Here is an 18,398-nt window from a genome sequence, read left to right as displayed (position 1 = left end):
CAGATCAGATCCAAGCTCTGCAGTTCTTCCACATCCAATCGAGAATGGTGGTGGACAATTAAAAACTCACTGGAGGAGGCGGCTCCACAAATATCCCCATCCTCAATGATGGAAGAGCCCAGCACATCAGTGCAAACGATAAGGCTGAAGTATTCGCAGCAATCTTCTGCCAGAAGTGCTGAGTGGTGATCCATCTCGACCTCCTCCAGTGGTCCCCAGCACCTCCGATGCCACTCACCAGCCAATTTGATTCACTCCACGTGATACCGAGAAACAGTTGGAGGCACTGGATGCTGCAAAGGCAATGGGCCCTGATAACATTTTGTCTTGTGATCAAAAAGCAGGACAAATCCAACCCAACCAATTACTACCCAATCAGTCTACTCTCGATCATCAGTAAAGTGATGGAAGGGGTCATTGACAGTGCTACCTGCTCAGCGACACCCAGTTTGGGTTTTGCCTGGGGTCACTCAGCTCCTGAACTCAGTACAGCTTTGGACGAAAAAGCTAAATTCCAGAGGTGAGGTGAAAGTGACACCCCTTGGCATCAAGGCCACATTTGACCGAGTGTGGCATCAAGAAGCCCTTGTGAAACTGGAATCAATGGGTATCGGGGAGCAAACTTTCCGCTGGTTAGAGTCATACCTGGCACATAGGAAGATGGTTGTGGAGGGTCAGTCATCTCAGCTCCAGGATATCTCTGCAGGAGTTCCTCAGGGTAGTGTCCTAGGCCCAACCATCTTCAGCTGCTTCATCAATGAGCTTCTCTCCATCATAAGGTCAGAAGTGGGGATGTTTGCCGATGATTGCACAATGTTCAGCACCATTGACGACGACTCAGATACTGAAGCAGTCCATGTTCAAATGCAACAATATCTGGACAATATCCAGGCTTCGGCTGATAAGTGGCAAGTAACATTTGTGCCACACAAATGCCAGGTAATGACCATCACCAATAAGAGACACTCTAGCCACTGCCTCATGACATTCAATGGTGTAACCAACACTGAATCCCCCACTGTCAACATCCTTGGGGTTACCATTGACCAGAAACTCAACTGGACTCACCACATAAACACAGTGGCTACAAGAGCAGGTCAGAGGCTAGGAATACTGCGGCGAGTAACTCGCCTCCCGACTCCCCAAAGCCTATCCACCATCCACAAGGCACAAGTCAGGAGTGTGGTGGAATATTCCCCACTTGCCTGGATGGGTGCAGCTCCAACGACACTCCAGAAGCTTGACATCAACCAGGGCAAAGCAGCCCGTTTGATTTGCACATCCACATCCACTCCCTCCACCACCGACGCTCAGTAGCAGCAGTGTGAACTATCTACAAGATGCACTCCAGCAATTCACCAAAGATCCTTAGACAGCGCCTTCCAAACCCACAACCACTTCCATCTAGAAGGACAAGAACAGCAGATGCATGGGAACACCACCACCTGCAAGTTCCCCTCCAAACCACTTACCATCCTGACTTGGAAATATGTCGCCGTTCTTTCAAAATCCTGGAATTCCCTCCCTAACAGCATTGTGGGTCAACCCACAGAACGTGGACTGCAGCGATTCAAGAGGGCAGCTCACCACCACCTTCTCAAGGGCAACTAGGGATGGGCAATAAATGCTGGCCAGCCAGCGAGACCCATGTCCCACGAATGAATTAAAAAAAGCCTTTGTAAAGAATATATCTCCAATTTTCAATGAATCTTGGTGCACAGGGTGTGGACCAAAGAAGAACAAATTAGATTTTGGTGATCATGCGGATCTGGTTCCTGGAATTTTTTACAATTATCTTTTAACATGAGATAATGGGATTGATTTGCTTTAGAATGAGTTATTTTATTTACAATGTTCGAAGTTTATTTAGGAAGTTGTGTATTGTCTTAGTTGCTGTGTTGCAATTTGTCATGGCTGTCAAAATGTGAGCAGAGTTTTCAAAGCATGTTGTTGGAAATGGATTGGTCAGAAGCCTGCTCAGTGAGATGTAAGCTGTGAATAAAAATGTTCCTTTTTTTTCAGCTGTGGAGTTGCAGAACATGAGCCAGACAGGAAAAAGCCTCAAGGAAGAATGGTGTAATTTTAATAATGTTGAGTTAACCAATGTGATGGAGCTATGCACTTTACTCTCTGCCCTCCTTTGAGAAAATTCCATTAACACTGCATGGGGGAGGCTTGAGCCCTGCTCAGCGCCCTCTTCACTTGTCCCATGTGGTATGAATTTGAAACTTTACAAAATGCACGAGGAAAACAGTAAAGGGAGGAGAACGCACATGATTCAGGAGCAATAAAATGCAAAGGATATGGGCATTCAACATAAAAGCTGTGTCTGTCAGCTCAAGTCCGATTGGCCAAATTGGTAGTGTTTTTGTTACAAAGTTAGAAAGTTAGGGCTTAATCTCCATTCAAGTCATCAGCATATCAAGACTGACATATTTAAATGCAGAATGTCTAGAATGTTGCATCGTCAGTTTTGGTTGCAAAATTAAGATGTAGCATTTTCCTCTTGAGATGATGTGAAAGATCCTGTAGAATAATTCAAATAGGACCAGGGAGTTCTCTGTCAATATTAATCCTTCAACCACAAGAATAAAGCAGATTAACTAGTCATTAATTTCATTCACTGTAGAACCTTGCCGGGGCATCACTGGGACACAGTTCCAGCAGTTTGCACCATGTACAAGATGCACTCCAGTATCTCACCAAGTTTCCTTGATCAGCATCTCCAGTCCTGCGACCTCAATCACCTAGAAGGAAAAGGACAGCAGAAGAATGGGAACCTGCAAATTCCCTCCAAGCCACACACCATCCTGACTTGGAACTATATTGCCGTTCTTATGTTGTCACTGGATCATAACCTGGAATTCTTTTCCGGATAGCACTGTGTGTGTACACAACATGGATTGCAGCAGTTGAAGAAGGTGGCTCACCACCAGCCTATTAAGGGCAATTGGGGACCAATTGGGGAAATACAAACCTTGCTACTGATGCTTGCATCCCAAGAAAGAAGAAGAGAAAAAGAATCTCTCCGGGCTGGGTTGACATGACTTCCAAAGGTTACCTATATCAATGGTGGGTCTGTTGACTCCATTGTGTTGGAATCAGATGACAACTAGAAATGTGGTGGTACTTGCACCAAACAGTTAAATTTATAGCAAACGGAAGTCTTCTTACTCAGCAAATAGTCTGTTTAAACAGAATACTATAGCATCAGTCTGCAGTCTATTTTATGGAGTTTCTGGAAATTGGAGGAAACCAAGCTCACGACCAGAATTACTGCAACTCGCCAAAAGCGGGGTGATTTCCCTAGTGAAATAAAGTAAAAGACAGTTGCACAGTACAAATTGCAGGAAATGGAGGATAGTTAATACAAAGCATTTGCATAAAATGAACCCCAACTACTGAGAACAGGCATGATCGATGGGGGAGTCAGCAGACATTTCTGTTCTGGATGGGAGTTGTGGTGTCTCTATAGGAAGCCAAATAAATGGCCATACGTTTCTGGGCACGAGGCAGTACAGGACCATTTTTCTTTTAGGATCTGAGATTTTTCAGCAGTTTTGAAGCTAATTCAGACTCACTACAATCTTCTATAGACTCATAATGCTCATAGACCTGCAATTGCCTTGACTGCATATATATAAGAATTATTGTGGATTGTAGAAATGTGAAATATTTGGGATGGAGATTTTACTTGGTTTTAGATAGTATTCATCCAATTATGTTACCTCATGGGGAGGTGGTAGTACAATGGCATTGTTGCTGGGCTAGTAATCCAGAGATCCAGGGTAATGCTCTGGGGAACTGGGTTAGTTTAGGTTCTGCCAGGATCACTGCTCCACTACAGCCTTGGTTCAAACATGGACCAAAGAGCTGAATTCCAGAGGCAAAGTTGCCACCCAGGTTGATAGAGTTGTTAAGAAGGCGTACGGAGTGTTAGCTTTTATTGGTAGAGGGATTGAGTTTCAGAGCCAGGAGGTCATGTTGCAGCTGTACAAAACTCTGGTGCGGCCGTCCTTGGAGTATTGTGTACAGTTCTGGTCAGCACATTATAGGAAGGATGTGGAAGCATTGGAAAGGGTGCAGAGGAGATTTACCAGGATGTTGCCTGGTATGGTGGGAAGGTCTTATGAGGAAAGGCTGAGGGACTTGAGGTTGTTTTCGTTAGAGAGAAGAAGGTTAAGAGGTGACTTAATAGAGGCATACAAGATGATCAGAGGATTAGATAGGGTGGATAGTGACAGCCTTTTTCATAGAAACCCTACAGTGCAGAAGGAGGCCATTCGGCCCATCGAGTCTGCACCGACCACAATCCCACCCAGGCCCTACGCCCATATCCCTACATATTTACCCACTAATCCCTCTAGCCTACGCATCCCAGGACTCTAAGGGCAATTTTAGCATGGCCAATCAACCTAACCCGCACATCTTTGGACTGTGGGAGGAAACCGGAGCACCCGGAGGAAACCCACGCAGACACGAGGAGAATGTGCAAACTCCACACAGACAGTGACCCAAGCCGGGAATCGAACCCAGGTCCCTGGAGCTGTGAAGCAGCAGTGCTAACCACTGTGCTTCCTCAGATGGTGATAGCTAGCACGAGGGGACATAGCTTTAAATTTAGGGGTGATAGATATATAGGACAGATGTCAGAGGTAGGTTCTTCGCTCAGAGTGGTAAGGGCGTGGAATGCCCTGCCTGTAGTGGACTTGCCAACATTAAGGGCATTTAAATGGTCATTGGATAAACATATGGATGATATTGGAATAGTGTACGTGAGACGGGCTTTAGATTCGTTTCACTGGTCGGCGCAACATCGAGGGCCGAAGGGCCTGTACTGCACTGTAATGTTCTATATATATATATTTTTTTTTTCCAGTTTGTTCCTTTTTGGATTTTTTTTATTCTGCTCACTTTTAGGTTCCCAAACCTAATTTATGTTGCCAATACTTTTACGAGCTTTGCCTTAGCAGCATTACGAGAAAAAAAGCATTTCTCAGAGAGCCCTCTGATCTGAGGTGCAAGGCAGAAGAGAGAAGCCATTTTAAGTATGCCAAGTGTATTGGGTTGTATGGAAAGTCATCCAAGCCCACCTGCCATCACCTGATGGAGACAGTTTGGTCTTTTTTTTGGCAGGGGATTTGTTCCAGCTGTGAGACTGGACTGTGACAACACACCTGATGGCACAAATTTGCTGGCCTAAACAAATTATTGGCTCTCCAATCACAGTCACAGACATGGTATGTCGACGATACTATATGCAAGAAGGAATAAACCAATGTAATGTCCTCGAGCTTGTTTGACTTGTTTACGCACATAGTGAGAGTCAATGCATAAGTCTCTGTGGAAGAATGTGATAATTAAACCTACCCCTGTCAAACCTTATTGAGTTTAGCTTAATCAGGTTAAGTCCAGCATTCTCTCTAGAATCTTCCACTCTGTCTCTCAAAGCTGTATGCTACCTTTAGCAACTTAAACTGGATAGCACAAGAAAAGAAATCTCACTTTGAGTTTAAGTTGACTGATTGCAGCTGTAAATGTAATCAAATGATGTGATTGCAGGTAGTATCATTATTGATCTTAGCCATTGTAGTTATTATGGACACTGGATGATGTTTTATATTTTTGACAGTCATCACTCTTATGCATTTTCTTCAGTGGTTCTTTTCCTTGTACAAGCTGCTCATCTAATTTAATCATCTTCTATGATTTGTATAGGACTCCTTTTTAATAAATCTGGGTTTAAAATCTAAATTCATCTTCCTTGGTGACTAAATCATGATTGGCGGAGTGCTTAATTCTCAACAGCTCAAATTTTGTTGTGCATGATAAGTTTATGCAATGTGATTCCCCCCCTCCGATATTACCAGGCTCTGATATTAACTGGAGAGATTGAATTTTTGCTTTTCATTACCGAGTGGAATTGGTGTTTTTCTTCCATCATAAAAGTGATTAAATGTATCTGCAAAGGCATAATAAATTAGATGGTGTACAACATTCTCAGGAATTTCTGTACCAAATTGGATATTCAGAATTTTACTGTTGACTCTGCAGGGAAGTGTAAATCTGGAAGTGACATACACCGCTGATTTAATTGCATGTGAAAGCATGCTCAACTGTCTTGGATTATTACATTTGTTAGCATGCTTGTGCTTTCAAAAAAATATTTGGGAGGAATGAATCAGAATCTCGTACTTATAATGCAATTTATAGACTTCAAATATATATGTATGCATATGTTATGGGAAGAGTTGGAAATCAAGCAATATTTTGGATTATTTTTAACATTCTACTTAGACTAATTCTAAATTATCATCAAAAATAATACCCATAATCCAATTTTCTGCTGATTTTAAATGGGAAAAGCAAATCTTAATTCTGCTCAATAATTTTTCTTGATCATCACTCATTTTGATCCTCTCTGCACAACCAGCTCAAACAAATAATTATTGATGTCACTAAAAGTTGCTTCAGCAGGTATTAGTTCAGAACTTATGAAATGAGAGCTGGGGTAGACCATAATGTCCGTCAAGCCTGCTCTGCAATGAGGTATGATTACCAGTGACCTTTGGCCTCAACTTCACTTTCCCGCCCACTCCCCAAACCCCTTGATTCCTTGAATAACCAAAAATCTGTTTGTCTCAGCCTAAATGGGGAGCATCCATAACCCTCTGGGGTAGACGCTTTGAAAGATTCACAAAGCTTTGAGCAGTTAAGTTTCTCCTCCTCTCAGTCCCACATGATTGATCCTTTATGTTGAGACTGTGATTTATGAAATCAAGTTGCATGAATTCATGCATTATTAATATCCCATTTATGCATAGGTCTGCACCAAAAGGTGGCTCAAAGCAAAAATTAGAAATGATACAGATATTGGAGATTTCACGTGATTTATTGGTGTCTGCTCAGTGACATTCTTGAGATCAGGTTTTCTCTGTGTGCAGGCTGCCACACAGATGGATTATTGTTAATTGAACATGCATTTGTTATCGAAGACTTGTAGCTTGGAATGAGCAGCTGATGGTTATCAGAACAACTGTCAGTATTCTATATATGCTACCCATAGTCATCACATTTTTAACTCAATGGTTGGCATCTATTCCTACTGAAAACTGTTACAAGTTCTGGATAACTTGAGGGCTTTCATTATAATGAAAATAAAATCTGGTATATAAATCTACTTAACATGCATATCTTTCTGTCCTGTGTGTAAAATGTTGCACTAGTGCAATTTTTAATATTCCTGATAAGGTAGTCATAGACCTGGGGATTATCTACTCAGTTTGCCATGTTCTCTGTGAAGCTTTTAGTTTTTAACCCGCACATACCGAGGGAAAGCCATGCTTTATCCAGAATAGTTCATTTTCATACAGCCTTATTGTGGAACATGCTCTGTGAAACACATCATTAATGAAAATGGATGATCAGAACTTCGTGGATTGCAGGGTGGTGTTTGGGCTCTGCATTCATTGTGAAGCAGACATGAGTTCTGAAAGCAGAATCCACTTGCAAGTGCCTAGATCGAAGGGTATAAATTGTGCTTGGGTACAAGTTGTATTAATCGCAAGGACAAAAATAGATAATTGGCCAAATGTGCATTTGATAATTCATCCTGTTGTCCATTTTGATATGATTGTTTTCATATGACGTAATTTTTGTTGAAATAATGAAAAAAAGAGGTGCATCATGTCCAGTGGAATTGTATTTCTGGAATGGAAACTGGGAACTTTTGACACTGGAAACTCAAAATCCAAGCAGATAATGGTGTCTTGGATGAGAAGCAGGATTCATCTTTTAGCTGTAATTTCAGAGTTCGGATGCATTTCCAGCAGTTGGGGATTGTGCTATTTTGGTTTTACATGTTGTCCTTTTGTATTTTTCTATTTGTGATTAGTGTAGTATCCAATCATGCACAAATATCTACTTGAGCGAACTGCGCACACAAATTTTATGAGTATTTTCTGAGCAGATGGCAGTGATGAATGACCTTGCTAACCTGTACTACTAGCTACTAGTCCTACAAGTCCAACTATTTAGTTCAATTTGGTTTATTAAGGCTATTTCATGCCTTCATTATGGAGTACTAACTAACGGAATAACTGCATCTAATTTTAACTTGGCAAGGAAGACAAAATCAATATTAAACCAATTTGGTAGTGGAAATGGTATATTTGCATCTCCCAAGTAAAAGGGCACACTTGTGGCTCTTGTTATTTGCATGGTTAGAGGTTGAAATTGTTGAACAGATGTATTGGCGTGATGACATTGCTGCAAATGCTATCTGGGGCTCGCCTGATGTTACAGCTTTAGGGCAAACAGATTGTACAGATGTAGAAATTAAATGCTAATTTGCTCAATACTTGTGAGAATGTTAAACCCAACTGGGCCAATACATGAAGTTTATTTAAAAATTTATGCTGACTCATTTATTATGCAGCTTCTGAATATGAGATCCATGTTCCAGTTATGCTGTACACTTATCAAATAGTTGCATTTCAATTGGTTGGTATTAGTCTGATCTTGTTTCCATTGTTAAAAATTGCTGTTTAATTTCTAAAATATACAGTGTAGTAAGAAAGTGTTTCAGTAATGGAATGTATACATATATTGCATGCATTTAAGCTTCATTCTTGTGTTCTTTCATGGCGTGATGAACTGGCAAAATGTTAAGCTCAGTTTATCTGTCAAGCATTCATGCCTCTCAAACACACGGCCCTTGTTATTGCAAACACGTGGATACAAAGGACATGTCGCAGTTTAAAGGGTCTATAATGAAATTGTGGCTCTCTGCTCATTAGAATCATAGAATCCTTAGAGTGCAGGAGGAGGCCATTCGGCCCATCCAGCCTGCATCAACAACAATCCCACCCAGGCCCCATTCCTGTAATCCCACGTATTTACCCAGCTGGCCCCCCGACACTGTGGCAATTTACCATGACCAATTAACCCAACCCGCACATCTTTGGACTGTGGGAGGAAACTGGAGCACCCTGAGGAAACCCATGCCGACACGGGGAGAATGTGTGAATTTCACACAGACAGTGACCAAGACACGAATTGAACTCTGGTCCCCGTTGCTGTGAGGTGGCAGTGCTAACCATTGTGCCATCATGCTGTCCTGTAACTTGGTGGTATGGCATAAAAAGCCCAAAATTACTGTTAAAGTTACTGTTACGTGCTCCTTTGCAGAATAATGTGAATGATTATTGCTCTGGGCTTGATACCCCATCTTGCCAGTTGGGTCAACTCAGAGCTACCTGATAGCGCTAACACAGAACAGTGCATTGCCTGTTTGGTGCCCACAGCCTGGCAATGAGGTCTCATCCTCAAAATGGATGGTGTTTTAACATTAAGTTCCAATAGTTTGCTCGTGTGTTCTCCTGACAGGTCTGGATTTAACCATTCAGCCGATGGCATTTGATTTGACGTTTGATTTGATTTATTATTGTCATGTGTGTTAGTGAAAAGTATTGTTTTTTGCGCGCTATAAAGACAAAGCATACCATTCATAGAGAAGAAACGAGAGAGTGCAGAATGCAGTGTTACAGTTATAGCTAGGGTGTAGAGAAAGATCAACTTAATGCAAGGTAAGTCCATTCAAAAGTCTGATGGCAGCAGGGAAGGAGCTGTTCTTGAGTCGGGTGGTACATGACCTCAGACTTTTGGATCTTTTTCCGGATGGAAGAAGGTGGAAGAGAGAATGTCCAGGGTGTGTCGGGTCCTTAATTATGCTGGCTACTTTGCCAAGGCAGCGGGAAGTGTAGACCGAGTCAATGGATGGGAAGCTGGTTTGCGTGATGGATTGGGCTACATTCACGACCTTTTGTAGTTCCTTCCGGTCTTGGGCAGAGCAGGAGCCATACCAAGCTGTGATCCAAACAGAAAGAATGCTTTCTATGGTGCATCTGTAAAAGTTGGTGAGTCATAGCTGACATGCCAAATTTCCTTAGTCTTTTGAGAAAGTAGAGGCGTTGGTGGGTTTTCTTAATTGTAGTGTCGGCATGGGGGGACCAGGACAGGCTGTTGGTGATCTGGACACCTAAAAACTTGAAGCTCTCAACCTTTTCTACTTTGTTCCTGTTTATGTAGACAGGCATGTTCTCCATTACGCTTCGTGAAGTCAATGACTACCTTCTTCATTTTGTTGACATGGAGGGGGAGATTATTGTCGTTGCATCATTTTACCAGATTCTCCATCTCATTCCTTTACTCTGTCTCGTCATTGTTTGAGATCCGACCCACTGCGGTGCTGTCGTCAGCAAACTTGAAAATCGAATTGGAGGGGAATGTGGCCACAAAATTGCACTTCTGTCACCTTTTAAAGTGAAATTCTTGAATTGGTTGATCTACTATTTGTTGCGAGGGTGTATGACAAATTGAATTCGGTGTGTTAAACTTTTGAGCTGTGCCTGATTCCAGCCCAGGTTAGGCTGAATGATTCTCATGAACTGGCTGCAGCATACTTCGTTCCTATTGAATATATCCTCATTGCATCTAACTTGCTGCTAAAAAATGTGTTTTCTGTGAGAGAAGCCACATGATTGTCAGTGTGCCAGAAATGGAAAATGTTGTGCTGATTCAGCAAGCCCTTGTGAGGTGCAATTATTGGACCAGTGTACTGAGATCTTTATTTGGCAGTCAGATGGGCTGCAGCTGACTCGGGTGCTTGATTCTTGGGCTTGTGGGCCGAATTTAACGCTATACGTGATAGCAGAATTTTGGCAAAAGCAGGTAATTAAAACATCCTGCCAAGTTATCTGACTGAATTTGCTGCATCCTCCAGGTGGTAAATTGAAGTTGTTTGGAGCCGGAGAGAGGGCCACCCTCTGAAAAGCAGCAAAGTCCTTCTTTAAATATGCAGACCAAATCATCAGGTTCAGAATGTAATTTCAGCTTGTGAGATTTGTGTGAGGAAGCTGCTGTGATTTCCCCTCCAAACCAACTGTGTGGCATGAGAGCCAAATGAGTATGTTAATTTTTTAATGTGTAATTTAATCTTTGGGGGCTGTAAGATTCAGGAATGCTCTTCCAAACTGCACAAAGAAACCTTGGCCCTCCACTGCCTGGAGCTTCGTGAGCTCCTCATCTTTGATGCTCTTCAGACTCTTGGTCACTTATCCTCCCCCTTGCCCCACAAAGAATTTAGCTGAGTGTTCATTCTATTTTCCCATTGGCGGTCTCCTGACTTCCAATGACCAGCTCACACTCCCATGGGTTCATGTTAGAGAAGCATGAGGCCTTTGTGCAGATGATGCCTGGGAATTGAAATATCAGTTAGCTAGTATAGTAAGGTGTGTCATTTGCCCTCCCTCCTTGGCCTCAGACCCCACTTGCTTAACTCCCACTATGAATTAAAATAGGTGGCTGAAATTGTCAATTTAAATATTCCTGTAGCGCTGTTTATTTATTGAAACAAAGTATTTTCTAGTTATTAGCGCAGATTGCCACTGTTTAAAGCAAAGGATAGAAATTTTATTTGGCATGAACTACATGGGACCTCTGCTGACGAAAGAAGGTTGATCAGATCCACCCAGTCACTCTTGAAAATCTCAGTAATTGGAATTATTTCCAAGCATTCGTTCATTTTGAAATTGTGTTTGTTTGCAAACATGTTGCACTGCTGTTGAAACTACTGGGCACTGTTTACAAATTGCCTCTGGGTATCAGTTAACCACTGTACAAGCACAAATATTTATTCTTTTATCACTTTGGATGCCCACTTTATTTTGGGGGATGAATAGGTATGGCTTTGAAACCTTGACAGCTGTTTCAAGCTTTTGAAGAAAATGACACTAGTTTTATATTGTAAGTGTTGCTGCCGTTTTGCAAGAATGAATGCTTACTGATTCTTAAACATCAGCTGAAATATTGTAAAAGAACACGTTAATTCAACTGTTACATATATCATAGAACATAGAAAGCCACAGCACAAACAGGCCCTTCGGCCCACAAGTTGCGCTGATCATATCCCTACCTCTAGGCCTATCTATAGCCCTCAATCCCATTAAATCCCATGTACTCATCCAGAAGTCTCTTAAAAGACCCCAACGAGTTTGCCTCCACCACCACCGACGTCAGCCGATTCCACTCACCCACCACCCTCTGAGTGAAAAACTTACCCCTGATATCTCCTCTGTACCTACACCCCAGCACCTTAAACCTGTGTCCTCTCGTAGCAACCATTTCAGCCCTTGGAAATAGCCTCTGAGAGTCTACCCTATCCAGACCTCTCAACATCTTGTAAACCTCTATCAGGTCACCTCTCATCCTTCGTCTCTCCAGGGAGAAGAGACCAAGCTCCCTCAACCTATCCTCATAAGGCATGCCCCCCAATCCAGGCAACATCCTTGTAAATCTCCTCTGCACCCTTTCAATGGCTTCAACATCTTTCCTGTAATGAGGTGACCAGAACTGCGCGCAGTACTCCAAGTGGGGTCTAACCAGGGTCCTATAAAGCTGCAGCATTATCTCCCGACTCCTAAACTCAATCCCTCGATTAATGAAGGCTAGTACGCCGTACGCCTTCTTGACCGCATCCTCCACCTGCGAGGCCGATTTAAGAGTCCTATGGACCCGGACCCCAAGGTCCTTCTGATCCTCTACAGATTAAGATTAAGTGAAGTCTTGCATGCATGTGGTCTGTCTGGCATATGCAATATTATGAATTTCTTGATATCTAATGGAGTCTGTTTTTGTTTTTTCCGGCAGGATCCTTCTTGATGGTTGATTCTTCTCAGCATCGGTCAGGAGACAAAGCGCGACTCCTGCTTCCGCTGATGAAGGAAAATGACACACACTGCATAGATTTCAGTTATTGGTTGTACAGCAAAGATAACTTGAACCCAGGAACACTAAACATTTTTGTCCGAGTGAACAAAGGAGCCTTTGTGAATCCTATTTGGAATGTGACGGGATCGCAGGGAGAAGAATGGCATCGGGCTGAGCTGGCAGTTAGCACCTTCTGGCCAAATGAATATCAGGTAATGATAGCCCGCAATTGAGTGTAGTCACGAGCTTTGAAAAGTGGGCAACATGTGCACACTCATGAATAATGTTGAAACAGTTAATAATGAAGCTGATAATATACCAGTTCTTTTGCTCAAAATGGCCAACCAATGCAGAATACCAATCGACAAAACTAATAGAATGTTGTATTGCCAAGACAATGGAAAATACATCAGAGGATACTATGATCAAATTGCACAGCACAGTTTTAAAATTGATTCTGAAGTACTATGTCCAGTCTGGTCAGGTAGACAGAAGAAAGACATGCCTGTTTTAGAGTTTGCAGAGGGAACAGCTGTGTGGCTGCACCCCAGATTTGGAGGACTCCTTTTAAGAGAAAAAACTTGAATATTGAGAACATTGAGCTCTTCAACCTGAATGGACAGATCTGAGTGGTACTTTTACATTCATATACAAAACAGTAAACTGCATGGAAGAGGTAAATCTGGCAAATTATTTAAAACTAAGTGAATAGAACGAGCTACCAGAGGTTAAATTTAGTCAGGCACAAATTTAATTACGACTTGTATCAGGAAGTTTTCTTCTCACAAATGATTGACATATGGAAGGATCTCCTGGCTAGAATAGTAGAAGTAAAAACCCCTAAATTGTATGATTTAATTGAACGTGGCACCAGGATTCCACTAATCATGTTATATGACTTTGTGCTGGTAGATGGAGATTTGTTGGAGCTTGATTTTATGACATTTAAATTTAATTATTTGTTAAGAATACAACAACATGCAAATGCCATGAGATCTTCTGCATAATAGGTGGTGCTAATTAATAGTTTATTCATTGAGACAATTCTGTCTTCAAGTTGCAAGAAATTCAGTTAATTAGTAATAAGTTAAACATCAGTGTACCTATGAAAAATGAATACATTAATCAACATCTACAAAGGAGAGATGACCGACTTGTAGCAGATGGGCAAATTCAGTCTTCGGTTCTGAAATCTCTTCATTAAACTCTCCATGAGTGGTGCATAACGTAACTGAAAATGAATAGTGTTTTCTTTCAGAGGCAGGGTCAATTTTGTACTTGGGACGGATGGGTAATATATGCTTTAGGGCCTCCAGCTGCATATCCAATTCACCCTCTTGATACCATTGAATTTCTCAAGGGCAGCTGTCAGAAACAGTCTGACTCGGTCACTAAATTTCTGAATATCAAAGCCACCTCTTCTTGAGAAGAGGTATGTTCTGCAAAACGTTTTTGAACTCAAAACAGAAAAGGCAAAAGTAAAGTTGTGGTTAAAGAGGAATATTCTTCACAAATTATAAATCGAAAGGGATTTTCACCAACTGCCAAGATGATGCTGGATGGCCATCATGTCATATTTTAATCCTGACTGGCTTCTATCGATCGAGAGATGTAAAATAATGCCTACCCAATGGTCGACTAGGAGACGTGCATGCAACATTAAGTTTTGTATTCAAGTTTTTGCATCAATTTGAGTGTACACATTGAACCCCTTTAACTGTCTTTAAAAATTAGTTGGGAATCTGTGTTGCAATCCGACTGACATCTACCAGCCCTCCATAGTCCGCTTCCAGAATGAAAATAAATTGTTTCCAGTTTTATGTCTGAAAGATAGTTGGATAAGTAATGAGTTCTCTGAACATTAAGAGACTCTCTTGGGTGTCGGCTAGAAACCTGAAGAAAACTAAGCGTCAGTGTTGCTGAATCAGCAGTTCACTATTTGTAGATAAGTCAGCCAGCTGCACCACTACTTTCCCACAATTTGTTGTAACTGATTTGATTTCCTTACCTAGAAATGGGGAGGAAAAAGCAATGAAAGAAAACATTTAATTCTGTTTCCCCATGAGGACCTTTATTTACTTAAAAGGACTATTATTTGCAGAGTTATCCCAATCTCCTGCATGTCCGAAGTCAAAAATATTGGCGCCTGGCTGCTCATTTGATCCCCTGAGATGCTGAGAAATGGTGCACATGCTTGATTGGCAATCGGCAGCTATAATGCACATTAATTTGAGTGTTATCCTCTGGCAATATCTATCTACCAAACTGGTAGGTTTTGCCTTCTCTATAATTCTCAAAAGTTACTTTTGTTCTCTTGTACTTTTTTAACTAAACATTCCAGGTTTGAAGAAGTCTTTTGAAATTTGACCACTCTTTAATGCTCCCCCTCCCCCTTGGCTGAATTGCCAAGACTGCTACTATACTGATTTTTATTTTCCCCATTGAGATGCATTGAAATTCCTGTTCATTGCTCTTAGCGTGTATTTTCAACTTTCAGATTGCTGTCAAAGGGTTGTAAATCAATAATGTGGCTTGTGTATGGATCCATGATTCAGTGAACAAGGAAGATGTAAATTACCTGGGAGGAAAAATGTAATGTCTCACGTCCAATGAGAATGTAGTTAGATACCCACTATTCACCCCATCTGACCTTGCTCTCTCAAGTCAAAGCAACATAAAATCGGTTGAGGTGTAAATTATGCATCAGGTCTAAATCAGCTTTGTTTCTGCTGAGGGTATGTTAGCTTAAAATCATTGAATCTGTGGCACGGCGACAGGCCCTTCGGCCCAAACTGGTCCATGCCGACCAAAATGTCCTACTAAGCTAACCCAATTTGCCTGCATTTGGCCCATATCCCTCTAAACCTTTCCTATCGATTTATCTGTCCAAATGTCTTTTAAATGTTGCCAATGTCCCTGCTTCAACTACTTCCTCCGGCAGCTCATTCCACATACACACCACCCTCGGTGTAAAAAAAAAAGTTGCTCCTCGGGTTCCCATTAATTATTTCTCCTCTTAAACCTATGCCGTCTAGTTCTTGATTCCTCAACCTTGGGGAAAAAGACAGAATACCTTCACCCTGTAAGATCTCAGTCTCCTATGCTCCAAAGAAAGAAGTCCTAGCCTGTCCAATCTCTCCCTATACCTCAGTCCCTTAAGTCCTGACAACATCCTTGTAAATCTCTTCTGCACTCTCTCCCGTTTAAAAACATCTTTCATATAGCAATGCGACCAAAACTGAACATAATACTCCAGGTGTGGCCTCACCAATATCCTGTACAACTACAACATAACTTCCCAACTTGTATACTCAATGCCCTAACTGATCAAGGCCAGCATTTCAAAAGCCTCCTTCACTGCCCTATCTACCTGTGATTCCACCTTTAGAGAACTGTGCACCTGAACTCCAAGGTCCTTCTATTCCGTGGTACTCCGTAAGGTCCTACCATTCACCGTGTAAGTCCTACCTTGATTTGACTTTCCAAAATGCAACACCTCACACTTAGTTGTGTTGAACTCCATTTGCCATTTCTCGGCCCACTTCCCCAGCTGACCTTGCTGCAATTTTGATAACCTTCCTCACTGTCAACAATACCACCTATTTTAGTGTGATTCTCAAACTTACTGATCATGCCTTGTACATTCTCATCCAAATCATTGATATAGATAACAAACAGCAACGGGCCCAGCACTGACCCCTGAGGCACACCACAAGTCACAGGCCTTCAGTCTGACAAGCATCCCTCCACCATTACTCTTTGCTTCCTACCGTCATGCCAATTGTATATCAAATTTGCCAGCTCTCACTGGATTCCATATGATCTAACCTTCCAGAGCAGCCTACCATGTGGAACTTTATCCAAGGCTACGTCTACGGCCCTGCCCTCATCAACCTTCCTGCTCACTTCATCAAAGAAGTCTAACAAATTTGTATAGCATGATCCCCCGTGCACAAAGCCATGTTGACTATTCCCAATCAAACCTTGTCTTTCCAAATGCCTGTATATATTATCCCCCAGAATCCTCTCTAGTAATTTTACCACCACAGATGTTAGGCTAACCAGTCTATCGTTCCCAGGTTTTTCTTTGCAGTCCTCCTTAAATAAGAGCACAACATTTGCTAACCTCCAGTCTTCTGGTACCTCACCCGTGGCTAACGATGATGCAAATATCTCAGCCAGGGCCCCCGCAGTTTCTTCTCTAGCCTCATGACTGTTCTTGGATATACCTGGTCAGAGCCAGGAGATTCATCCACCTTTGTAGATTTTAATATGTCCATCACCATCTCTACTGTAATGCAAACAGTATATCACCACTAACTTTCCCAGGTTCCCAAGTCTTCATGTCTTTCTCCATGGTGAACACAGAGGAGAAATATTCATTGAAAACCTTGGCCATCTCTTACGGTTCCATACATATTTGTCCACTTTGATCCTTGAGGCGTCCTATTCACTCTCCAGTTATTCTTTTTATTTTAATATACTTAAGAATTCCTTTGGATTCACCTTAATCCTCCCGGCCAAAGCTACTTCATACCCCGTTTTAACCTCCTAATTTTTTTTTGAGTATACTCCTGTATCCCCTGGACATCTTCAGGGAATCCCTTGATTTCAGCTGCTTGTACCTGAGCTGTGTCGCTTTCTTTTTCCTGGCCAAAACCTCAATATGTTTTGTTATCCAGGGTTCCCTACTCCTGCCACGTTGCCCTGCACCCTAACAGGACCATAAAGACTCTGAACTCTAGCTATTTCACTTTTAAAGACCTTCCACTTGCCGGAGGTCCCATTGCCCTCAAACAAGCTACTCCAATCAACCCTTGCAAGCTCCTGTCTGATTCCATCAAAATTCACTTGCCCTGCCCTATTTCCCAAAAGTAGATCAAGTTTTGCCCTTTTCTGAGTATGATCCTCCACATACTGCCTGAGGAAACTTTCCTGAACACACCTAACAAATTTCACCCTATCTAAGCCCTTAACACTATGGCAACCCAGTCGATGTGAGGAAAATTAAAATCCCCCACTATGACAACCATATTACTCCTGCGAGTCTTCCCAATCTCCCTGCATATATTTTCTTCTAATTCCTGTTGACTATTTGGGGGCCTGTAGTACAACCCCAATAAGGTCACCATCCCCTTCTTATTTCTTCGTTCCACCCAAAAAGCCTTGCTGGATGATCCCTTGATTATTTCATCTTACTACTGCTGTAATGCTCCCCTTAATCAAAAATACAACCCCCCACCCCCTTTCCTCCATATCTGTCCCGCTTAACGCACCTGTACCCTGGAACATTAAGCTCTCAGTCCTGTCCCTCCCTCAGTGTTTCAATTATGGCTATAATATCCTAGCCCCACATAGCTATGCGTGCATTGAGTTCATCAGCCTAACCTGTCAGCCTTGCATTGAAATAAGTGCAGTTTAATCAAACAGGTTTTCCCTGTTCCCTGCCATGCTCCTGCCTATCATGTCTATTCAGCTTGCTGTTACTGAGTACTGCATCTCCTTTCAGCCCCTCATTTGCTTCCCTGCTGCTGAGGATCCCACCCCCCTGCCAATCTAGTTAAACTCTCCCTTGTAGTACTAGCAAATCAGCCCCCCAGGATATTGTTCCTCTCCAGTTCAGATGCAAC

The 18,398-nt window shown here is 42.1% G+C and overlaps 1 protein-coding gene across 6 annotated transcripts in view; it reads left to right on the top strand.

The window, feature by feature from the left end:
• Window positions 1-18,398, top strand: part of ptprk (protein tyrosine phosphatase receptor type K) — a 607,729-nt gene that overhangs the window by 178,919 nt on the left and 410,412 nt on the right. For all 6 annotated transcript variants that reach the window (XM_078212848.1, XM_078212849.1, XM_078212847.1 and 3 more), the window contains exon 3: window positions 12,709-12,980. In XM_078212848.1, coding sequence (XP_078068974.1) covers window positions 12,709-12,980 — 272 coding nt within the window. The remainder of the gene's footprint in view (window positions 1-12,708; window positions 12,981-18,398) is intronic.

Source organism: Mustelus asterias, chromosome 5 (assembly GCF_964213995.1).
Source record: "Mustelus asterias chromosome 5, sMusAst1.hap1.1, whole genome shotgun sequence".
NCBI classification, from domain to species: Eukaryota; Metazoa; Chordata; class Chondrichthyes; order Carcharhiniformes; family Triakidae; genus Mustelus; species Mustelus asterias.
Note: the sequence above shows the minus strand (reverse complement) of the source record. Positions and strands in the feature narration are given on the sequence as shown.